The sequence below is a fragment of the Sitodiplosis mosellana genome, unplaced genomic scaffold, assembly GCF_009176505.1.
Source record: "Sitodiplosis mosellana isolate CC-2019 unplaced genomic scaffold, AAFC_SMos_1.0 Smas_scaffold_6167, whole genome shotgun sequence".
NCBI classification, from domain to species: Eukaryota; Metazoa; Arthropoda; class Insecta; order Diptera; family Cecidomyiidae; genus Sitodiplosis; species Sitodiplosis mosellana.
This window is the reverse complement of record NW_022601408.1, coordinates 4611547-4637408: the sequence shown is the minus strand read 5'-3', so window position 1 is coordinate 4637408 and position 25862 is coordinate 4611547. Positions and strand designations below refer to the sequence as shown.

General features: G+C 35.8%; 1 protein-coding gene across 2 annotated transcripts in view; it reads left to right on the top strand.

The window, feature by feature from the left end:
* Nucleotides 1-25862, top strand: part of LOC129575716 (band 4.1-like protein 4) — an 82642-nt gene that overhangs the window by 38097 nt on the left and 18683 nt on the right. The window contains exons 4-16 of one of the 2 annotated variants that reach the window (XM_055459656.1): nt 5111-5215; nt 5381-5505; nt 8506-8603; nt 10064-10272; nt 12552-12704; nt 13956-14119; nt 16570-16758; nt 21697-21969; nt 22056-22379; nt 22449-22673; nt 22743-22850; nt 22927-23091; nt 24058-25060. In XM_055459656.1, the coding sequence (XP_055315631.1) occupies nt 5111-5215; nt 5381-5505; nt 8506-8603; nt 10064-10272; nt 12552-12704; nt 13956-14119; nt 16570-16758; nt 21697-21969; nt 22056-22379; nt 22449-22673; nt 22743-22850; nt 22927-23091; nt 24058-25060 (3141 nt within the window). The remainder of the gene's footprint in view (nt 1-5110; nt 5216-5380; nt 5506-8505; nt 8604-10063; nt 10273-12551; nt 12705-13955; nt 14120-16569; nt 16759-21696; nt 21970-22055; nt 22380-22448; nt 22674-22742; nt 22851-22926; nt 23092-24057; nt 25061-25862) is intronic. The other variant, XM_055459657.1, reaches the window with a different exon arrangement.

The following is a 25862-nucleotide window of genomic DNA, read 5'->3' as shown; positions in this document are numbered from 1 at the left end:
TTCTAATCGATTTGATCCGATCGATAGTTTTCGAATTATGGATGTGAACATGAAGGTGATACTTCATAGGTGCGCAAAAATAACTACACGCAAAAACTTGCAGACTCGATTTTAACGATAGAGGTATGGTTCCTTGGGCAAATTTTCTTGGGATGACCCATAGAACACGGAAATCATAGGTATTTGGTCGATTTTTTTCACTCCCTACAAATCGACCCGCCCTAATGAATATATTGATATTGAGTAAGAAAATTCGGTGAAATCGGTGAAATACTTGAATCAAACATAAACGTTTGAAAAACGTACGACGCGCGCCAAAGCATAAGTGATGTCAAAGTGTGTACAAAGAGTGAAGCAATAGTGCGTTTAATGCTATGTGCTATAGTGTCTCTGTTGATGTTGATCGCTGACGTTTATAGTGGTAGGAGAAAACAGTGAAAGGTTTGTGACATTACACTAGCGCCAACGAATAAATTCAATGACAGATACGGCAGAATTCGTAACTACTTTTCACCATAAACTCTGGGGTGAAAAGAGCTATCAGTTAATCAGTACGAAGATAGCTATTAATTTGTAATTTATACGTTACTATCGTCCACTGCACAGAACATAATTGATAATTTTTGACCTACCCTTGTTGATCGTACCATTTTTATCACAGTCCGAAATAAAATAAAATAAAATTGGTAATGCCAACAGAGGTGCAGAGGATAGCGCAGAACGACCGCGTGCGAGTGAAGGTCCTCTGCTCTATCCTCTCCACCTAGCTATCAGAAAATACTACTAATAAGCCATCTACGGAGTCGCCGCCCTGATAAACTATCAGTGCATTTAGCGCTTCAGTACAACAACAAATATGTATATTTGTGCATCATTTGCAAGGTATTGGCGATATAGGTGACGAATGAATAGTATTTTCGAGCAATAGTATTACCCTCCGGTTCTATGGAATGGGACTTTGACCTAATTTTTCTGCGTTTTTGGTTTTATTATTATTATTATTATTTATTTGGTTTCTTCATGCTTAAATATAGTTGTACAATGATTGAGATTTACTAATTTAAATGACTTTACAATTTATGACCACACTATACACGGAACAATATAAAGATTTCTTTCTTTCATCATTACATGTTATGGTATTTGGAGATTTTTTTTCGGAATTTTTTTTCGAGATTTTTTTGCGGTATCTTAGATTCGGAATTTTTTTTGTCTGTGTTTTTTTCTCGAGTTTTGGATCCGGCGATTTTTTTCGGTGTTTTTTTCGGCGTTTTGCTGTTTCGGAATTTGAATTTTCTTCATTTTGTGTAGTTACCGTTTTTTTGTACAATTTCACGCGAAAAAAAATTTAAAATACGAAAGATTAAAAAAAACCACAGAAAGTTTGAGTTTATTTTCGAACTCTGTTAAATTTACCTAAAAATGAACATTAGTGTGGATCAAAAATGAATTAAATTTATTTGAAATCTTTGATTTTATTCATCTCCGTCTTCATCTTCATCATCGATTCCGAAGTGTTCACAAGATTCTTTGATGTTTCGGTCGACAGTCGGTTTCTAATGTCATTGTGTACATATGCCTAGTTGGAGAATAACCGTTCAAGCTGTACAGTAAATGCGGAAATTTTCAATTGGGCGGCGAAGTACCAGAACGTTTTTGGTGAATTGACTTTTTTTTCGATCCTGCGCCTTTTGAAAATTCACGTAACGATTCAAGCTCAGCTCCTTCGAGCTTATCAAAAACGTAGCTTGTAACTTGCTTACGTTGATCCTCATTCAAACTTTTGCCGCGATAAATCGGATGAAAAAAATTGGCCATCATCGTTACATCGTTTAAAATGTTGCTCTGATATGAGTGATTCCAATTCGATTCCACTTTTGATGTGTCAAGCTGCGAACAGTTAGTCGTTTATACATACACAAACATTTAACGTAAAAGATCTGACATTTTTCTCTCTGTGAAAATATCATACGACCACTAAAACATGCCTAAGCCGCTATCGCTTGATTCATCCTTCATCTCGTTTACTCTTGTTCTTTCATCACATTTCAGCCTGTCAAGTGTCCAAGTGTGTGTGCTCTTATTTACTTTCTCTTGTTCTTTTATTACGTTTCCCCTTCTACATTTGGAGTGTATCCATAAGCTATAACGCTGGAGAATGCGCGTATGTATTATGCATACTTAATGAATACAGAGAATACTAGGGGCTGCGATCAATTTTTTTGAATAAGCTTTAATATAACAAATAATGATAATTTGCAACGATTCTATGACCTTTTGCGAATATTTCGCCGATATACTAATATTTCGTACTAAAATTGGTAGAGATATTTAGGTGACGCGTACTTAATCTATTGCTCAAGAACCGCGTACTTAAGTACTTATTTATCAGTAGACTTATCATGTCATTTCTCGTGTCATTTATTTGTTGTTGATGATATCAGCATCAATTCTAAAGAACATTTAAAGCTATCGACCAGTACTACGGCAAATAAGTACTAGCTTAAGTACGCGGCACTTAAACTTTATCAAGTTTCATGAACTAAACACAATTTAGCTTAGGTACAGCGTGTTAACCAAAAGTACGTGGCACTTTAACGTGAATTTAAACGAATTCGCTGATGTATTGTTATTTTTCAAAAATAAGTGTTTATCAGCATATTGGCGGATATCGGCGTACATCGGTCTCTATTGTTCTATATTTTTATGTTGATTTCACATTAAATGTACACGATTGACACGAATATTCAATTTATTTGACCAATTCACACCGATATACCAATGAATAGCGATGAAAAGCCAATAACATAGATAATAGCGTACGATCAATTGATATTTTCCCCTAGAGAGAATATCAGTGATGGTTTTTCGTTAGCCAGCATTGTCTTAGTCTTGGCTTACACCAACAACTGGTGTAAGCCAATCGTTAGCCAGCTATCTGTGTGAAATGAGTACATTCAAAGTATAATAATTTTTGATTTGCGTATTCTGATTCAAATCATACAAATTTTAAAAAAAATTATTATATTTCAATTAATTTTCAATTTAAAAGTCATTTTTATAATTTGAATTATTTTTTTTCAAAAACTTATTATTTAAACTCTGACCTGGTGATTTAAATGTCAGTCACGAACGTCAGTTCAGATGATTGCGTTCAGTTCTTACTGAAGTTTTTTCACTGGTCTACACATTCGTTAGCCAGTATACACTTATGCGGCTAATTAGCCAGCTAATTGGTTCTTCACTGGAGAATATCATTTAATGAGTCGTACTGTGTATTTTTGAATATTTAGGAGTTTTTGACATGAACGAGGTTTTCGACCGTCGAAAACGTCGAATACGGTTTTCGACGTCATTTACTTACAATCGCAAGAAATCGTGTCACATGCCATCCCTGTCGTCTACGCTTTCCCCATCATCTTATCGCCAGGAAAGCCCACTTTTATTTTATTTTGAACTATGAAAATGGTACGGTGAACAACGGTGAGGAGTTCCACAGGACCTTTAGTCGCGCGCTCGTTTAGTCCTATGGAGCACCTCACCGTTGTTCACCGTACCATTTTTTGCAGTACAAAAGTAATTTGCGGATATTTACTTTCATCGGCGGCTGAAAGTAATTCATCAATATTTCCTGTTAGCCGTGCGGCTCAAAGTGATTTTGATTGGCGGTCGCAAATGCATTCTACATGCAGCGGCTCAACGAAAGTTCTATAAAATACAATTCAGCCGCCAACGAAATCACATTTCAGCCGCCGCGGCTCAACGAAAATCCCACCAAATACAATTCATCCGCGACTGAAAATAACTTTCGGCCGCATCTATTTTTGGTTGGCGGCCCAACGAAATTCGTGAAAGAAAGGTTTTTGCTTCGGCGGCTGAACGGTAGGCGGCCGAAATACAAAACCCCAAATGTTCGCCATTTAGTGTAACATTGCCAATACATTAGTTAAGGGGATTTTTGTTTTGTTTTGTTTATTTTCTGTTGATTATAAACAAATCTGACTATCTTTTTGGATTGCCACTGTGCATATTATATGTCCATAAGAAGTACATATGTAGAGACAAATTAAAACAAAAGATTTTGCTTAATAATTGCGAAACGGAATAAGTTGTATGTATGAACAGTAGAATTCAATGGAATAAAATTCTAACTATTTTGAACCTTGTTTGTACATTGGTTGTTGCTCTTGTTCTCCCCCACTTCTCCTTTGTCCTTTGAGAGTCTGCTCCTATTATTAGTGTTGGTTTTTATTAGTGCTATCATGTGCACCGCATGACATCATCTACTTTCATAGATCAAGCTAGCATACACTGATGACACAGTGCAACAATTTGAAAAAAATTGAAACGACTGGAACTTGGCATATTGGAAGTATTAGAACTACTAGTTTGGTTTTCATTTTATCGTTCTAGGCAGTTTGTGTGATTTGGAGCATTTTTCAGAATTGACCTCTTGGATTTTTATGCCTAGGTCGATAAAATAAAAACCGGTACTAAACTTTCATAACGCACCTAGGGTTTTACTTAGCTATGGTAGTATTGACACATCTAATATGCTAAGTCTCAGTCGCCTCACCTATTTTGCACAGTGTATTGATTACAACAACGAATCGCATCAACAATAAGCCTTCTTTTGTTTTTTTTTTCATTCAAATGTCTACGATACGGTTAGGTCATGTCAAAACCAAGATAAACGAATATAAAATCAAGATAAAAACGTGATCCGATAGCATGAGACTTTTTGCGTCACAGAAATATGTATGTGCTTTACATGTTTATTCATATTTAAATGATTGAAACTTGCAATTTTGACTACTTTCAGGCGTTGTTCTTGTGTTTTTCAATGCAATCGAAATATAAATTTTGTGATTACATGTTAGTTCATGAATATTTTCACTAGTTTCGCTCTTGTCACATTCTGTACATTCAGTGACCATAAGAATCAATGTATTTTTGGTTTTGGCTGTCGGATCGTGGATAAAAAGTCTTATTCGTCTTATAAACTGAAGATAAATGTTCCTGATATTCCAGCCCAAAAGTCATAAAAACGCTTTGAATCTATTTCCCCACATTTTCTAAATGTTTTTTTTCTTTTTGTTCTGTTTTTCAGGATAACCTAACGGGCCAGGCGATATCAGATGTTTGTTTCGCACGACTTAATTTGATTGAAACAGCATATTTTGGTTTACGCTTTTTGGATGAAGAGAATCAAACGGTAAGTACATACATTTTACTAGAAAAACGATTTTACTTGTTGGTTTTCTCGAAAAAAGGGCATCTCTAAAGCGGAAATGCCCGAATAAAATTCAATAAACACTTTCAAAAACCTTCATTTACTTATGTCATAACTTATAACATGATTGAGTCTAAATATAAATAGCATTGGCTGGATCAAACGACAAGAATATCGCGTCAGTTAAAAAGCTCCAAAGACGTTTATGAATTATATTTTGGCGTTAAGTTCTACGCAGCCGATCCAACAAAACTCATTGAAGAGATAACGCGGTAAGTATTTTTTATGGATTCAATTAGATTTATTAATTATAACAAACATTTTCATGGATGGATGTAGGAGCAGCACTATGACGTGATTTAATTTAACACAAAACTGAAGTGTTTTGATGCATGCGTTGCTGTTTTCGCACTCAAAATAAAAACTTACCGCTAATACGCTCGAATTAAATTGTAAACTATTATACGATTATCCAATCTCGCCATATTTGGGAAAAAAGGGTCTGAGTGTCAAATATTGCCGCCAAAATGTGTGGCGCTGTTCGTTTGACAGCTACTGATTGATGCTACCGGGACGCAATTAACAATTAACAATTATCTCTCGCTTAGGCTATGAACCAGAGCATGAATATAATAATGGATAAATTGGTACAAGTGAACAAGAAAAGGGAAAAATACTTTTTTTTTCTATCTGCACCTCGAGTTATTGATATCAGTCAACAACTATAATTTGTAACTGCTTCATTTATATGTATATACCCGAACGCTATCAATCTTCATATAATTTCGTTAAGTTCTCTGTTCGCAACTTTGTGCATTCATATCTAATATATTATTCAAGCAAAATTTGAAATCAACGAACCATGCAATGAAACACCGGGGGGCCTGAATGATTTTCAGAATGAATGCTCGAGCTTAAATCGCCATGGTCCGACACATCAATTATGTTGCTACAGACACTGTGTACGACTATATTTAATTTTCTCGTTTGCGAATTTGCCAAAATGCACAGTTTCAAGCACTGGACCGGCATTTCATTTCCTTCAGATCACCTTCATGCGTCGTAAAGAATCAAAATAAGCGAATAAATAGACCAAAATTAATTACTGCACTTGATTCATCTGGAGAAGGAAAACTCCCAGTTTATGCTGAAATATACTTGGTTATGCTTTTGATGGCAAATGGTTTTTTTTATTATTAAAATGATAATAACCAATGGGACCATACAGCCAATCCAAATACATTGATGTCAGCGTATGAACTTTCTTCTAAAACTTTACGAATAAAGCATGAGAATACAGCGTGGCGTCACTATCTTTCCCAAATATATCATTGAAGTCAATGGAATACACAAGAATCCAAAAGCACGGAAACAGATGGCGCCTCTATGAATCCCATACGCAACCTACTTCTCAAATGAGTCTAGATTGAAAATAACACAAATATGGACGATAAGATTATTCCTAGTGAGAATACATTGCAAGGGGCAATATTTCAGAAGTTTTTACTAGTTTTGTATTCGGCTTATATTTAAAAATAGCGTTCATAAAATATTGGCTGAGCTGAAAGTGAAAATTGTGGAGCAGGTGGTCCCGACCTGGTCCAATGTATTCTGGAAGTGAGGTCCTACAGTAGGCATCCCATTGGAATGCTAAATCGCATTATTTTTGCCGAATTCCGCTCGGAACACTCCCAAATTTGAGTTGGCAAATCCGGAAGGGGATATGAACTTTGTACTGCAGATGCGTTACAACAACGCAACGCATGAACAATATCGGATAAATTTATTTGATATTATCAATTTATTTGAATAAATCTACGTGCAGACATACCCTGCTCTTTTCTATGTGTGTAAATTCGAATCGAATCCAACTTCATCACATTGAAAACATAATTTCAAATGGTTTTATTTAAACTTTTCATGTTGCTCATCGTTGCTAATAAGAAATAAAAACTTATTTCAAATAATTATTAAGGAGAATAATCAGCCATTGCAGCCTTTAAAATTACAACAAACTGAATTCGAATGAAGTTGATCGCAGTTCATGCATTTTGTGACAATTTATGCGGAAGGTTGGCGATATGTTTGCGTAAACGTTTTCGTAAAATTCTTGTAGGGATATTCTATACTGTATAAATATGCCAAGCATAGGCACATACGGTTGTCGAGCGGCGAAAGTATTAATAGAACCATCGATATGTTCGTTGTGTACTATATTCACATACACACTTACGCATGCGTCTCGCAATACAATGCTCTCTCAAAAATCTTGGGTAGTTCGTTTTTCGGGCTTTTAAGTTTTGTAGTTTTCTGTACAAATTTCCGATTATAATGCATTAAAATAGAAGTAAACATCAAAAACGCACATTATTTACCACTATTCAAATTCACTTGAACTGTACTCAAGGGTTTTCAAGCGACGGACATGTATATTTAGTTGAATCAATACGACGATGCGATTTATGACATTGCAAAATTTGTACCGTAATCGCACTACAAAAGAAATTAGATAAATAATTCTACATGATCAAATAATAATGGAGGAAAAACACCACATATATTTCGGTAATCTATTCATTTATTCTTTTATTTATAATATTCACCAATTTGTCCAAAATACATAAATAAATCTAAATCAAATTTCTCTGATAAAATTGTTATTGGCCGAAATATAATAATCACTTCGGAGTAAGGAAATTGTCAACACACTCAATATTATAGCGACATCTATTATTAAAATAGCTTTTAGTAAATGCATTTATAGCATTTCCCTGTAGTTGCGATGTTTCCTATTAAGTTCCCTTGTAGTACTGACACATTCATGTTTGACACTTGTTAACTACATACAACAGGGGAATTTAATAGGTAACATCGCAACTACCGTGAAATGCTATGAATGCGTTTACTACAAGCTATTTTAATAATAGATGTCGCTATAATATTGAGTGTGAAGTTTAGTTTATTTTTGGGTTTTTGAAAAATGCTTTTTGATCACACAATTGAATTTACATGAAATAAAAATATCATTCAGAAATCTTAAGAAAAACTTAAGATTTCAGAACGGTTATGGAAGCCGAAATTTGCTTCAGTTTTCTGGAAGATTCAGATTTCTGAGAGGCCACTGTACACGATCATTGCTCGACAACCGTATGCGTCTATATTTGGCATATTTATTTTGCATAGTTCTAGGTACGAACCAGTCCCTGTCATTTTCTTGTTTCACATCGTCTCCTCCCTTCTTTCTTTGTTTCTTCCTTTCGTTCCATATTCAGCTATCAATTATTTCTTCAAGTTAAACAAGATATCCTGCAGGGCCGTTTACCTATTTCATTCGAATTGGCAGCAGAGTTGGGAGCCTACATCGTACAATGTAAGTATAACGCAATAAATCTAAATAAAGATAATAATACTATTGACACCAGGGGCCTGTTGCACAGTACTGTTTCAATTTTTGTAAATTGTAATTGTAATTGTAAATACAATTCGTTGTAAAATTGTATTTACAATTCTACAATAATTGTAAAATTTCATTTACAATTTTACAATAATTGTAAAATTGTTTATCAATAATGAATGTGACAGTCAAAAAGAAAAAGCGATTGGTATCAAAATTATATTCACAATTTATAGGTTTTGTATTTATTTTTACTGAAAACTATTCTATTTCTAACCGCTTCTAAACTTCCATGGCATCGGCAAACTCAGATTAAGGATTTACAACTAATGCCATTTTGGGTCGATACAGGGCTCTGATGGTGTGCACAAATTCAGGGACCGGCTGAAATAGCATGCACAAATTACGCACAAAATATTGGAACCGGTGTGTTCCATGTAAAAGCAATATTTTTCATAGTTGACTTATATTCACCACACCCATATTCTGCGAAAATCTGGTCTGGCATTATTTGACCACATAACGCAAATCCGAAGGCATATTCATTATGCACAAAATAATTGCATATTCGAACATGCGAAAAAATGCTGCCCCGTCGAATGGTGAAAATGGCATTTACATCAAATTCACCACAGAAAGTAGAATCAAAATTTGCACATTTTTCGACTTTTTTGGGCCTTGCAAATGCATGCACAAATTTTTAAATGCCATGCACAAATTGTTTACGTAAACAGGCCACCGGTTTCCAGACCTTGACCGGCTGGGGAGGGGGAGCCCTCGCAACCAGTTGAAGCACAAACTCTGAAGTTTTGCATAGCGTCAGCACAAACTCCAAATTTCACGAAAATGATCTCAGAACAACAATTTTCCAACATGGCGGGGGGCAGTCACATTACCTAAAAAAGTTGGTGATGAAATTTTATTGATGACATCATTACATCCATTGATGTTATCGCCACATCGAAATTCGCGCTCCTTATCACTTAATTTGCACTATGTGATAAATACGAGTGACGTCAACGAAAAGTATTGTATGAAAGAGTGCCCCACGAAAAATGTTCAATTTGAATCGCCCCGTAAAAAAAATTTCAGTAGAAGTGATACATAATTTTTTTGCATGAAAACAAATTCACGTGTGAATATTACTATTTACAATCAAATATTGGGCTATGAATTTTGTTCCAAAGCTACTTAAGAATATTTTACGGATTGCAATACGATATTACCGAAAAAGTTGTAAAGGTTATAGAAGAATAAAAAAAAAAGTTGTATAAACTAGCCATATTCCAAACGTCAAATAATACTTGTTTATATTGTCATATGTGTTTTTCTGAGTGATTATTTTTTGTCTTTGTTTCCGTTCGTTCTCTTTTCAAATACGATTCCATTTCAAGTATTTTCATGTCCAACTTCTTCTTGTTTTCGTAATTTTTTAGCTGAGTTAGGTGATTATGACAAGCGTCGACATTCCCCTGGATATGTTTCAGAATTCCGCCTTGTTGCCAATCAATCGAAAGAACTGGAAATTCGAGTTACAGAGCTTCATCAGCAGCTACGAGGAATGTCACCGGCAGCCGCTGAACTAAATTATTTGGATAAAGTCAAATGGAATGATATGTATGGCGTCGACCTGCACCCAGTTTTGGTATGTACTGTCTCATTTAATCAAAATATTTCTACTCAATAGTGTGTAGACAGCATCAAATGTTTAAAGCCAAAACATTAAAATGTCATTATAACTAGTGCCTCCAAAAATTGTTAAGTGAAATCGCTGAAAATTGTTGTTAAATTGTTAAGAAAAAAACCTGAAAATTATTAAAGAAATTGTTAAAGAAAATCTGAAAAAATTGTTAAATTCAACTGATTAAAACGAAAAATTGTTAGATGTTCTGGCAAAATTTATTCAAGAATGCAAAAAAAAACTGAACATTAATTGTCATTTGAGTCATCAACGAAATGATTGAATTGAATTACATTCAATTTAGCGATATTCGATTCAGTTAAGGATTGACGTCTATCGGACAAAATATACTTGTATGTTGAAAATGACTGTTCAACGTAGATTGATACCATTGGCACATATCCACATTTTATCTTCTGGTCCGCCGGCATTTTCGTGAAAAAATCCATATCCGGATTTTTCTCCAAAACTCTCTCCAGCTTCTTCGAATACGCGCCGCTCAGTTTATTCTGGACCGATGTGAGAATTTCCATTTGCTCCGGTACTGTCAACCCATGTGTTTGCAAGTGAGTTATAGCTTCAGTCAAGAATTTGTATTTGTTCACTTCATACAGCGTTGTGTTGATATTTTTATTCGCTACTGCCTTCTTTAATTTCGTGACTGCTTTCGAATTTTTACTGCTCAAAGTGTAAGCAAATGATTTGATGGCAGAAAAATTTTCTCCATAATAGAATGCAGCGTTTAACCAGCTGTTCCAGCGTATTTCGATAACATCCGGAGGCAATGGCAAATTGCATGTTTTACGAAATATTTGACGATGATGATTTGATTTCACAAGTGTGGCTTTCATGCTGGCAATCAATTTGTTGACGTCGTCATTATTGTCCTTGATAAATTCACATACTCTGTTCAATTCATGTATCAAGCAAGTAACATGCTTCAAATTGGGAAACAATTGCTTCAATCCTTTGCCAGCTTTCAACATGTATGCTGCTTGGTCCGATATTAAAAACCAAAATTTTTGATAAGGTATACCACACCGTAAAGTGTCATACACGCTTGATTGACGGCTTGTTAAACTGTAGTATTGTTTTTTTGTTCCAAAAAAATCGTACTGAATAGCACTGGCTCTGAAAAAGTTTCGTCAATTTTCCCAACCAAAACATTCTATACAGAACGTTTACAAGCATCTGTAGTTTCATCGACAATAAAATAGATTGGGTGTTCATCGATGTACGCTTTGATCTTTTGCATGGTGCTTTGGTAAATTAAATCAACTTTGTTGTAGAGTGTGTTGACGCTCGGCAAAACTTCCTTGTATTCTTCCAAAAAGAATTTTCGCATGCTCGGGTGTCGCAATTTCCATATCGGGATTCCAGCCTCAAGAAATGTCTTCGTGAGTTTCACAGCTAAAGCGTCCATTTTTGCGTCGTTTGCACTTGCACCTGCAAACGCGCTTGCAATCGATGGTTGTAAAACATTTGAAACACTCGATTTTTTGTGTTTCTCGGTACGCAAATGTTACTGGAATTGCGTGTTCAAATGGACCGAATCGACTTTGAATTTAGTTTGGCACGATTTACAGGAAATGGTTACATCACTGTCTTTGGACTGAACTTCGAATATATTATTAGTGCCAATTAATTGCTTTGCGCGGGCTATCAATCGATCCGTGTACTCCCCATGATTCGAGAGTCATATTGCAACTGAAACTTAATTCAAATGATCAACTAAACGACAGCGCTGAAAACCAATTCGTTTTTAGCTCAGTTTTTGCTTAGTTTGCAGTCGTCAAACAATATGTGTCGAAAATGCACTCAAATTGCTTTCAATGCATATCGTCTTTGTAACTCGCCCATGCGATGAATAGCTGGCTGCCAATACAACAGTCGATGTTTCGTTTATGTACTACGAATGCGTCAGAACAATACAACGCATGAAAAATATCGGATAAATTTATTTGATATTTGAAATTTATATAAATAAATTTATCTGCAACCAACCTCTGATTTCGAAAATCCCGCTTCTGTACCCAGATTCAAGAAAAAACTGATAAATTACATTATATCCATTGGAAATGTTTTTGGGCACTTAGTTTACTCTATTTGGCACTAATTAGCACTAATCAGCACATTTATTCGATCGGAAATTTTGTCCATGACTGTTTGCGTTGGTTTACTTCCCTTTTCGTATTTTCGTCTCGATTGCTTTTTTTCCCATTCATTTGCAATGTTCGTTACAGGGAGAAGATAGTATTGAATATTTTCTTGGCTTGACACCTAGCGGAATTGTTGTGCTGCGCGATAAAACTACCGTCGCTTATTACTATTGGCCACGAATAACGAAGGTTTACTTCAAAGGACGCTACTTTATGTTGCGTGTCTGCGACAAAAACGTAAGTTTAAGAGCAAATAAATTCTAAATAATGAACTTTATTGTGTTTCACAAAGACTATAATGTGCTGAGGCGTGATTTAATGTGTGTGATTTCTCCGGAATTTTTTCTATTCGCAAAGCTTTTAGTTCATATCTCCATAATTAACTCGAATGTCCTTTTTACTCTTAAACTATTATCGTAACGTAGTGTTGGCTTCGAACGTTCGTTCGTTCGACATGATTTAAAACAAAAATTGCATGTTCGTTCGTTCGTTCGTTCGTTCGGAAATTATAGCTTGTTCAATCGTTTGGTTTTATTACATATATACATTCAAAATATATTTTGAATTCTTTGGGTAAGATTGAAGGAACAACATATTTTACTGACTTTGTCATGAAAGTGGAGACTTATTTTAACTTCGCAATCGTCACAATCATTTTTGGCGGTTTATCGCGATTTTTTGCTTTTTTCTCGAAACTGATAGGAGAAAATAATTTAATGTCTTCGGCAAAGTTGTAGGATCTTTCATGCCAAAGTCATTGAAACACACTCTACTTTCAGACTGAAAGTTTCAGTCTTGCCCAAAGGATTCAAAATATATTTTGCTTCCTATGTATTTTAAATGTAAAAAAAAACGGACGGTCAAACAAGCCATAACTTCCGAACGAACGAACAAAAAAATATCAAATTTTCGAAAGAACGAACAAAACAACTTCCCAACAGAAACCAATCAAATTACTCAACGCTAAAATGATGCCAAGTTCAAGTAGTTTAATTCATTCTACACGGTGTGGAATAAATTGAACAGCTTGAATTTGAAATATCAATAAGCAACGCCATCTATATATTAAGTTAAAGATATACTGGACAAAGGGTGTAGCTTCGGAGTAATTAAACTTAGGTTAAATACATATATTATTTGTATTACAAAATTTGTAATACAAATAGTATTAAACTTAATTTAATCTATGATGTTACGCCGAATCGTAAATTGATTAGTTTCTCTTGGAGTTTTCCATGTTTTCGAACGGTCGATCAAGCGTTCGAAAGTATTCGACGGTCAACACTATCGTAACGGCCTTGTCGTAACGAAAGATTAAGACGTTAGATTACGTCATCAGCATTGCCATCTTTGTCGCCTTGAGAATTATTTAAATGTTTTTTTTTAATTTTTTTTTCGTCATTTTCAACACGCTAACTATTTCATCGTTTGTACTCGATGTAATTATGGATCATCCTCTCCCAACACTCCTACTTACTAATGAACCAGAACGAAATAAGTACGTATGGCTTTGAAACCCCACGTAAATCAGCTTGTAGACATTTATGGCGTTGCTGTGTAGAGCATCACGCCTTTTTTCGACTAGTTCGTGTGTCACCAATCCAATCTCATGACAGCGAAATGTTTTCCCTTGGATCTCGTTTTCGATACAGGTATGTCAATCGTAATGAATTTGCGAAAACTTATTTGATAAAATTTTCCTATCCGACATTTCATCGAAAGCGAAGAATAAATAGAAAACAAGACGGTTAGGCTTGAGAGTTTAACCCTTATCCACACCCCTGGGTCTGGCCAGACATATTTCGTTTTCAAGCGTTAATTGAACATATTTCTAGTTAAGCTAGCGACTTGTGCTCTCGGGTAGCCTCCTAAAATTTTATTGGCTACCGATTTATGAAATAAAACATTATCCTTACAGAACAAAAAAAGGGCGAAAAAAGGATTTACAAAAACTACACCCTATTCCACACTCCTCGGGTCTGGCCAGACCCCTATATATTTTGTATGGAAACATATGGAATATACTGTGTTTTGATAATTCTATGTGGTTTTTTACCTCTCTAACATTACCTTGTTTATTTTCCTCAAGACAGTTATCATTTACCACTAATCAGTTCCGCGGAATACGCGAAAAACGCAAAAAATCGCGAAAATTCCCATTTTCATTATTCACGGAGCTGATAAGAGATAAGTGATATATGTCTGCAGCAAAGTTGTAGAACAGGTCAAGTCCCATACTTTTTGTGAAGATACTATCTCCTTATCTCTTATCAGTTTCGCGAAAAATGATGAATGATAAAAAAATGATAACTCGCGTTTTTCGCGATTTTACGCGTAACTGATAACAGATATTGAATTGTATCATGAATAAAATTATAGAACTCAACCTGCCTTACAAATTTGCTGAAAACACATATCCCTTATCTCTTATCAGTTACATGAAAAACGATAAGGAAAAACGCATTTATCTCGCGGCTTTTTTGAGGTTATCTGCATATTTTGCGTAACTGATAAGAGATAAGCGATATCTGCCCTGAGAAAATTTGTAAGGGACCTTGAATATTACAACTTGACCGAAGATACCAAGCCGTTATCTCTTATCAGTTTCGCGAAAAAACGCGATTTTTTCTTATCACTTTTCGCGGAACTGATAAGAGATAAGAAGATATTGTCTTTGGAAAAATTATAGTGCTTCACCTGTTCGACAACTTTGCTGAAGACATATATCACTTATCTCTTATCAGTTCCGTTAAAATTGAGCCGGCATGCATCACTTAATACCATACAAATGCATGTAAATGCATACGGGTCTGGCCAGATCCGAGGGGTGTGGAATGTGGTTTCAGAAAAGGAGTGTGGACTAGGGTTAAGTAATTGTCTTTAGTTTGTTATAACACGACAAACTTTTCTTCTCCTGATTGAAGTGAAAGTATATTACCTATTACTTTTTTCAACTAGGTCAATTTTTTAAAACGGGTAATCAGAAATGAAAACTGAAACTGCCACTCGATTCCTCGTCAAAAACTGAACAAAAATGAGTGTCACAGATTTTTGTAAAACTTATTCCTGTCGATATATTAGCTGAAATTTACAAACAAGTCCCAAAACTGATTCACTTCTATATGTCTCAATTGTACTGATTTGACATTTAGGGCATAAATTTATTCCGAGCGTCCAACAAGTTTTTTTGCATGTAGTAATAAAAAAAACTGGATTTTTGTCGTTTGTTCTAATGAATTAAACACACAGAGAACAGACTCTAGAAACACCATGTAAAAATGTGTTTCGATGTTTTGCAACACTTGTTGCGAAAAACCTATAAGATTTTTCAATCTATAGAATACAACTATAGTAGTAGTGCAACAACCGGCAAACGCACTCAAATTACATCTAAAACAACAAACATCAGTCGTGTTTTTTGCAACAAGCGTTGTAAGACACCAAAACACAATTTTTACATGGAGTTTCGAACGTCTGTTTTCTCTGTGCAATTTATTTCATTTCTGAAAAATAATGCACCTGTTTTGAATGAAAATATTAATTTCAATATAAAATAGAAAGAATTTTGCTTCATGCCAACGTGTTGCAACTTGCAACACTACAGTGGAATTTAATAAAACACATTGCTACTACAGTGAATAGTTATTGATGCGACTACTATTGGATTTTTTAATAGCAGATTGCGCTGTATTTCTCTGTGTGTAAAAATCCGATTTTAGGTCAAACAATGCAAAAATCATGGATGGCATCGGAACAATATTTCAGACATCGAGATGTTGCGTCAGCAGCAACGCGAAAGCAAGGCGAAAGAAGAACGTGCATCCACACAGCGGGGAGATACAGCGCGCATACACATCGTCGTGAAAACGGGAGCCGATGACTACTGTGATATTTTAACGACGATGTGTATGCGCGATGTATTTCCCCTTGTTCTTCTTTCGCCTTGCTTCGTCGGAACGAGTGCGGCTGCCGTTGCTGCTAACGCAAAGAGACATCTCTTCTGATAAAATAGAAACCTTCTGATAAAAATAAATTTTCAGCAAAAATGTAATGGGAATATGTTAGAAAATAAAACAATTTTAATTTAAAATGACATTTTCAGTGGTCGCACGGAAAAGCAGACAGTAAGAGAGGTACAAGGTAGACCACCACCGATATTCAAACGAACTCCGTCGCGTCGCCAGCCCCGACGCTGTTTTGATGATGCTTTGGATAACCGAAATAATACACAAAAACGAGCTGCCAACAAACAAGAAATAATGTCCATTTCGATTCCGCAACCAGCTCAAGCGTAAATTTTTTATTTAAATCATCCTGAGTATAATTAGCAGTTGTAGTAGTACTATATTTTATTCACACTTTTTTACGTTTAAAACAGTGTGAAAATAATACCATATTAGTCATCTACAACAAAGTTATAAGGGATTTTGGGTGTTACAACTATGCCGAAGACAAAAGGATGAAACTTAGCAATTATATGTCAGTCAATGCGACGGCAGCGCCGCTTTATTGAAACTAAGATTAAGGCACTGTCAAGTTACCAACCCTAACCAATACTCAGTGAGTATTACTCACCACTCACAAATGGTTTTAAAATTTGTACGAGAACTATTGGTAATTTGGCAGGTTACCACCATTATGACAGGCATAGTATGTGTTTGCATTGTATTTACTATGCTGAGCAATATTACTATGTCACAAAGTAGTATTGGTGGTAATTTAGCGCGGCAAAGTAAGTAGATTATAAATACATACTATGCCTGTCATAGTAATGGTGGTAAACTGTCAAATTACCAATAGATGTCACACAAATCGCAATATGACTTTTCAGTGAGCAACACCTATTACTATTGGGTCTGGGAATTAATCGTGTCGATTTTTCAAAAGATGGCGTAACTTTGCATGGTTGTATCGGGCAATACTTTTTTCTTTTTCACATGAGTGGTCTAGTGTCAAACTACAAAAATTATCATCTATCATTTCATCGAAGTTTGGATAAACATTTTTTTTTGCGCCTTAAATATGTCAAATTTTGTACCGAAAAAGCAACATTTCCCGCAAGCATTAATTTTTTGCTTTCATTTGAAGAAAACTGCGGCTGAAGCGCATCGAATGTTGGTGGAAGCCTATGGTGAGCATGCTCCATCGGAACGTACATGTGAACGGTGGTTTTCACGGTTCAAAAGTGGTGATTTTAGCACGGAAGACAAGGAACGTCCCGGCCAGCCAAAAAAGTTTGAAGATGCGGAATTGGAGGCATTGCTCGATGAAGATTCGAGTCAAACTCAAGATGAGCTTGCCAGAGCATTGAATGTTGACCGAAGCACTGTTGGATATCGTTTAAGGGCCCTTGGTTTCATTCGCAAGTTGTCAAATTGGGTACCACATGAATTGACGCCAGCGCAAGCTGAAAGGCGTTTAGTGACTTGCGAAATGCTGCTCGCAAGGCACAAAAAAGAGGTTTTCTGTATCGAATTGTCACTGGTGACGAAAAATGGATTCATTACGATAACCCCAAGCGCAAAGCATCGTATGTTAAGCCCGGCCAACCAGCAACATCACAGCCAAAACAAGAAATTCACGGCGACAAGGTAATGCTGTCTATTTGGTGGGATGAGGAGGGAGTGGTGTATTATGAGCTGCTGAGAAGTGGTCAAACCATCGATGGGCCTTTCTACCGACAACAATTGATACGTTTGAAACAAGCAATCAAAGAAAAACGCACGAAATGGGAGACCAGAAAAGAGACATTGATTTTCCTACATGACAATGCTCGGCCACACATTGAGAAATTGGTCAAAAACTACTTGGAAAATAGCGGATGGGAAGTTTTGGCTCACGCCCCGTATAGCCCAGACCTGGCTCCTTCCGACTACCATTTGTTTCGATCGATGCAAAACCATATGGACGGAGAGCGGTTCTCTTCAGTTGAAGAAATCCAAAATTGGCTCGATGCATTTATAGCCTCAAAAGATGAGGAATTTTTTAAGGCAGGCATCCGTCAATTGCCCACATTGTGGCAGAAGGTCATCGCTTCCGATGGACAATATTTTGATTGAAATGTAATTTCATTTTGGTATTCAAATAAATGTTTGAAAATTTAAAAAAATCGACAGAACTAATTCCCAGACCCAATATGAAATTAATTTATAACATTGTCATCTCTCAGCAACGCCGTAAATGTGAATTATGAGCGCTCTGTAACAGATCGAGAGTTTTAAAGTTCTGTATTTTCAGAGCAATGTCATCCAGAAAGTTACAGAACGAGTGAATAACAAATTTTGAAAAAAAAATTGAAACTCTTGATCGTTGACAGAGCGCTCCTAATATTCACATTTACGACGTCGCTGAGGGACAACAAAGTTATGATAGACCTCCCATAATGGGAGTCCCATTGGATTTTCACGAAATATCCGGAATTTTCGTACGGAGTTCGAAAAAATGTCCGGAGTTTGGGAGCAGAATATCCGGAAAAATCCGGATTTCTTTAAATATTGAAAAATAAGGATTGGAAAATATGATAAATGTGGTATTATACGAAATAGTTGGACAAAATTGAAGTGCCATAAAATAAATAAGAAAAACATGAAAGAAAATTAAGTTAACCCTCTACTGCACCATTTTTTTTTTACAGAGATGGGAATTTTATTCTAGGCTAATTTTGAGCCAAAAATGACAAAAAAAATAATGAAAAGCTCGATACAGTTTTTCTTTAGCTGGAAAACTCGGAAAATTACACCCCGCCAAAAGTCTTGCGTGTATTTACGCTTTCCTTCAGCTCGCCAAAAGGCGGTCTTGCGCGCTAACTACAGTTCTCACTAAAGGGGATATTTTTGTATTTTTCCTGTTTTCAATGTAATTTCAACTTCTAGACAACATAACAATAAAACTTCACGTTGAAATACAATAAAACTTTGCCAGATCATAACTCTGAGTATCCTATCTCCGCTGGTATATAACATATAGGCCAACATTTCTTTGAGGGGTACTTCTAGTGTATATATTTGAATTAAGAATGAAAAGGAATTGGAAGAATTCACAGTTCAGAACCTATTCTCTAGCAACCCTATGCTTAATTGTATTGAAAATCTCCCTGATTATAGTCCTAGTTATCCTTATTTCAGCGGCAATATAGCATGTGGGCCAATTTATCTTGTGAAAGGTACCTCTAGTGTACCTATTTGAAGTCAGAATGAGGAAAACTGAGAAAGACTCAATTTTCTAGACCTATTTCTGGGCAACCCTACACTGGAATTTAATGAAAATATCCCAGACGATAGTCTCGGATGTACCCTTTCCAACGGTATGTTAGAAGTGGTACTTTTGATCTACATATTTCAATTCGGAGTGAAGAAATATTATGAAAACCGCCAAAAGGCGGTCTTGCGAAGTGTGAATTTTTTCTTTCCTGTACTCGCAAGACCGCCTTTTGGCGGGCCCGTTATATTGAGGCCCCAAATTGTAACCAAATATAAAAATGATGCAATAATGATCAAAATCAAATGAATACCTCCTAATTTACCTGCAGAATATTGTTTTTAAAGTATTTAGAGCTTACCCGAAAGAAATGTGAATTCAGAAAATGATTTTTTCTCAAAATTGCACAAAATTTCACTTTTGAGGGCCCATAACTCGGCCCCGGCTTGACATATATTATAAAATTTATATATCAATTTGAATCTAAAGGCCTATCCAATGCAACGCTACCATATTTTCGACCATCCATAACATGGTACGCAAATTATGGGCCATTTTGTGCACCCCGTCTTTTGGTGGTCTTACGAACTAGAGGGTTAAATAACAACATTCAGTCTGTATTTCGTTCTCTGAATCAAGGTGTTGCCAGACATAACAGTTAGTATATATTTTGCATAGCAGCAAAGTGTAGTTGACATTGTTTATTTATAATAAAAGCAAAAAAACACATTGACACCATAATAAAAAAAAAGGAAATCGCCAAAAACGAGGCACTCTGTTGAATATGCCATAATATCGTGTTGTATGTGAACCACATCTAAATTTTGAACAAATGGAATAATAATAGAAAAAGATATCGACAACTTCTCATTTTCTAAATATCTTTGATAAAATTTTAAATGGAATTGTGTTGAAATGTAGAACAATTTAATACGTTTCGTCCGTATGCGAACGGTTCAGTGTGACTGCTTCTTCTTCTTAACTAACACATCTATACATGTAAGTCGCCATATTGGTTATAATGTTCACAAATGGCACTCAATACACTGTATACATTTTCAATATGGCCGCGCCCATTGTGTACGACAGTGTGAAGAAGAAGAAGCAGTATTATAAGAAACTGTGTATCGGTTTACATAGGGATGATACGTTTTCTCAAAATTTGAAAATATCCGGAAATCGCTAGAGAAAACCGGATCATGCCAAAATATCCAGAATTTCACGAAATTCCGGACGTTTCCGGACGCGATGGGAGGTCTAGCTTATGAATTATTAGCATAGTAATAGGTGTTGGTGAGTATTGGTGAGTGTCGGTATTTGTTGGAAACTGCTATGTTGACATCAACCTAATTTTAGTTGCAATAAAGCGGCGCTGCATCTCTCACTTATGAAAGAGAACTGTCAATTTACATAGAGTTTGGACGATACTTCATCTCTCTAGCCGAAGACATCAAGTCTTTTCTCTTATCAGTTTCGGAGAAAATTTTACCTTGTAAGGTGATCAAATCAGAGATGATTTTTTGATAATGTAATAATGCTCGTATCGGGGATGCTGTAGCTCAATGGATAGAGTATCTGACCGGCAATGAGAAGGTCCGTGGTTCGACTCCCGGCAGTGGAAAGATGCAAATTTTTCCTTTTCTTCTTCACTTCGAAATAGTTTGAAATGAGAGAAAAGGTTGGCATTTACTCGATACGATGTGTTTTGGATTTTTCAGTTGAGTACTTGCTCGTAGTATTCGGTTATCGAATTAAGCAAATTGAAGCAATTGAATCGTTGTCACTTCAAAAATTGTAGAGTTAAAAAGTAGCATTATCTAAAATAATTGAGTAATTTAGAATGACTTTACGGCACCAGTTCATGTGCTGAAAAGGAACAAAAATCATCTCTGATTATTTATTTCGCCAAACACTGGCTACATGCAATAATATTTCGTCATATTAAATTTCAATTTTGCTGTCAATACTTCAGTGATTAACTCAATTACTATAATTCGATCTAATATTTTATTTTCGTATTTGTGAAACTCAGTTTTGAAAGCCCATATCGAACGTGCAATATACCAAATAGCTTGTCAATTAGAAAGTACCCAATCTATGGTAATACAAGTGCGCCGGATTCGCCACGAAGCACGCGAAGTGCACCTTGGTCGCGATCTCAACAAAAAGGATTGTTTGGTGTGAATTCGAGTCCAAGATCAGTACGGTCAGCATCTTCTCGAAAGAGCTCCAATGTTCCAACACATCGTGTACGGTCTAGTTCAGTGGATAGTCACTCGTCAAATGATTCAAAAGCGTGTAAAAGGTTTGACATATGATCTCATTATATTTTTAACAACAATCACAATTTTGATGATTTAAAATTTAAAAAAAAAACGAATAAATTGGTAGGCAGCGTCACCGAAATCGTCGCACATCCGACAACGAAAGTGAATTATCCCGTAGTTCAGCACGTTCACATAACTCACATCGAAAGCGACGTCATCGTTCTCGTCATCGTCGTACTGAATCTGGCTCCGAAAATGAAGGTAGCCGACGTAGTTTTTCGGGACATCGAAAGTCAACCGGTTCAATAGAATTGCTGGACTCAAACCAACATCAATGGCGTGATGGGGAGCAGCATCGACGAACAGACGGTTCTGGGCTAAATTCTAGCATCAAAAGCGAAAACGATTATAATGGAAGTCACAAGGGTCGCCGACATAAAAAGAATAGGTATTTGCTATCTTGGTTTCAATCGTCATGATGAGCTACTATTTTTAATGCAAATTCCGCTTGATTTAGATCACGTTCACGGTCACCCGAAGGACGATCACGAATATGGTCAAGTGAACTAGCAAAACATCTGCAATTTGGTTTGGTGGAAACGGCTGGCATGACTGAGGATCAATTGCGTGAAATTCCTTACACTGTTGTGGAAACGCAATCAACAAAACCGAGAAACTCATGTGATAGTTCTATTAAAGTTCATGAAAACCATGCGAAAGATAGAGTAGATCGTATTCGAGGGTAAAATATTTGGGTTAATTCAATAAAAATATGATGAATATTTCTCCTTTTATAAATTCCATTCCACAGAATTTATTTACCAGAAAACCACAAAATGGACCAAATCCTCAATGGGTCGATAAGATCAGTAAGCACAGTCAGCTCAAGAGACTGTGAGAGGAACGCAAGCTTGGTTAGGTAGTTGACTTATACAAAGCCATCTATTTATATATGTATATAGAAATTTGTTTAAATGTAAAAATATGCACGTCAGGATGATGTCCAGTCTGAGTATGGGAGATTTTGTATCGCCGTCAGGATCTAGCCTAAGTCCTCTGGATGGGTCCGCACTGAGAGTTTCACATGATGTTCATGTGTCACATGAACACACTGATTCTGGACTGGGAGCCGATCAGGACTATGCTTATTCTTCCGAAAGGTATTTTTTTAAGAAAAACCATTATCATTTGTATGTTAAACCCATTTGCCGCGACGTTGTTTAAACGATAAAAATAGTTTTCCATGATTCACTTTAAAAAAAAGTTTGCATTGATGTTTCGTTTGGAAATATTTGGTTGATGGTGTTTCAGTTCTAGGAAAGTATGAGAATTTCAGCACATTAAATAGTGTATTAGGTGTAGGCGATAACTTTTGGTGAGTGATAGAGTTACCACAAGCATTTTTCAAAACGGATTATCAGAAATTAAAACTGAAACTACCACTTGATTCAAAAACTAAAGAAAATTGGAGTTTGATGTTTGAGGAATTGAATTCGATTGGTAAGTTGGCTGAAACGAAAAAAAAAACCCAAAAACGATCACGACATACATATTATTTGAAGTGAATCGTGGGAAAGAAATTTTATTGAAATTCTACGCGGTGTTTCACTTCGAAAAAATTCTCTATCGATGATGTTACACTTTCAGAAAATCTTTCGTTTTTGTTTTGTTCATACATATCACTTTTGCCCTCATCGTATTCATATGTTAATTAATATTATTTTGATACATTTTCTTCAACACTCCCATTCGCTTTGAATTTGACAACTGATATTGAGTGCAAACTCCACCTGGATAATCTAAGGCAAATGACAATACAATCAAATAAACTCTCCGTTCTGTCAAACGTCATACTAAAGTGTAGCATACAGACATAGCGAATTCCGTCACTCGATTCCCAAACAAATACAAAGAGTAGTATAGATCGCAATCCAGACTTGTTTTTCTTTCAAAAATGAGCGTTTTGAAAAAAAATTCTCCAAATAAAAAAGTCGGACTTATACTTACGAGCTCATGTCAATTTCCAAATTTTTAACGGAAAATTCGGAAAAAAAAATCGCCGCGGAAATGGGTTGAGAAAGAGAATTTAGGTATCACCGTCATGTCATGTATATGTGTTCTTTCAGGTCAAGTGACAGTACGAAGTATGGTACGAACAAATCATCAGGCGCCTCAGTGACGTCAGGCAAACATCTGAAGAATCAAAGCACGCAGGGCGCTCATGATTCAGTGAGTAATGGAAAACCGCCATTGCATCCCAATCATCATCAAAACATTCACAATCACAGAACTACTACATCCAATCCTGTACATAATTCTAACAATCACCTAAGCAATAACACCGTATTTCACAAAAATCAGTATACATTTAGTCTTAATTGCTACGATGACAGTGGCTATTTGGAATCTACTGGTCCCCTGTCATCCGCTTCGCTTTATGGTGATGGTCCAAGAATATCACGTGGCACAAAATCTGATATAGGAGTACCAATCCGTCATTCATCTGCTTCGAAATTGCAATTGAAGAGCAGCTCAAGTATACACCATAACCGTAACAAAGACAAACTTACGTCCGTCAAATCTGATTTTCTACTTTCTTACTTGAATAATAACCATAATGATTATAATAGCATTATGAGTGCGCCAAGAAGTTTGGCACATAATCCAAGTGATCGTTACGGTCTGAATAACAATAGTGAATCAACTAATTCTACAAATTCGTCTGCCTATCACATAGCTGGTGTATCTTCATCAGATATATCCGAAACACATAAGACTGCCATCAAAAATTTTAATATAAACTTAAAGTCTACCGCGAATACGAATTCAAAATCAGATCAAAATGTTAGCAAATTACAATTTAATGATGGTTCTGATCAATCCACAAACCAATCAACCCATACCATAAACGAACAGCAACGCACTCGCATTATCAACTTTCTAAGTCGTTCGCATGGATCGTCGAATACGGATGCCAAACATAGTACGTCGTCTGCATCCAGCTCATACGAAAATTGTCAAGCATCTAATGTAGTTGGTCCCTTGCTTTACATTGATTCTACATCCGAATCGCACGGCAACAGTCACAATAAAATCAAGAACGAAATTCAAAATTACTCACTCAAAAGTGTAAGTAAATAAATAAAAAACAATCCTCACACATTGTGTAATTCTAACGTACAATGCATGCTATATATACTCATCAATATTTGTTGAACTTTTTGTATCATACTCTCTTACCCGAGGGGCGAATCACTCTAAAGTAATTTGTAATAGAGAAAGTAATTTACGTGTGAAAATCCCGATTACTTTTGAAAAGTAATCGAGATTTTTACACGTAAATTACGTTCTCGATTACTTTCTCTATTACAAATTACTTTAGAGTGATTTGCCCCTCGCTCTTACCACACCAATTATCATACCAACAAAATGAAATGAAAGGAAAAGCATAAGTTTATTTGAAGCGAGTAGAACGAGGGCCTTCTATGGGTTTTGAGGAAACCGAATAGCATTCAAACTATTGGTATCAAAAGGTCCAATAGACCTGTGCACTTATTTTTGTCTATTTTATGTGAATATTTCATGATGTGTACAAGATAATCCACTCTACTCGGCATGTTTATTCTTGCATTCGCACACAGAAAGAAAATTGTGTAAGTTCACTATATACTTCGGTAAGTGATAGAGTTACCACAGTTTGTGTCAAAGTTACCCGGATACAAAATGTAAAAATACTCGCTCATAAAGCGAGACATGTACATGCGTGTTTGTGTGTAATGTTTAATACACGTTAATTTTCAAGAGAGATGAAGCAAGCGACTCTGCTGTTCGTAACACAACAGCTTTTAATATACGTAAAGACATTGCTTGCACATTGCTCGTAAGTGTGAACGAGATAGCATCATATATAAAACTTCTTTTTAGGCCCTAA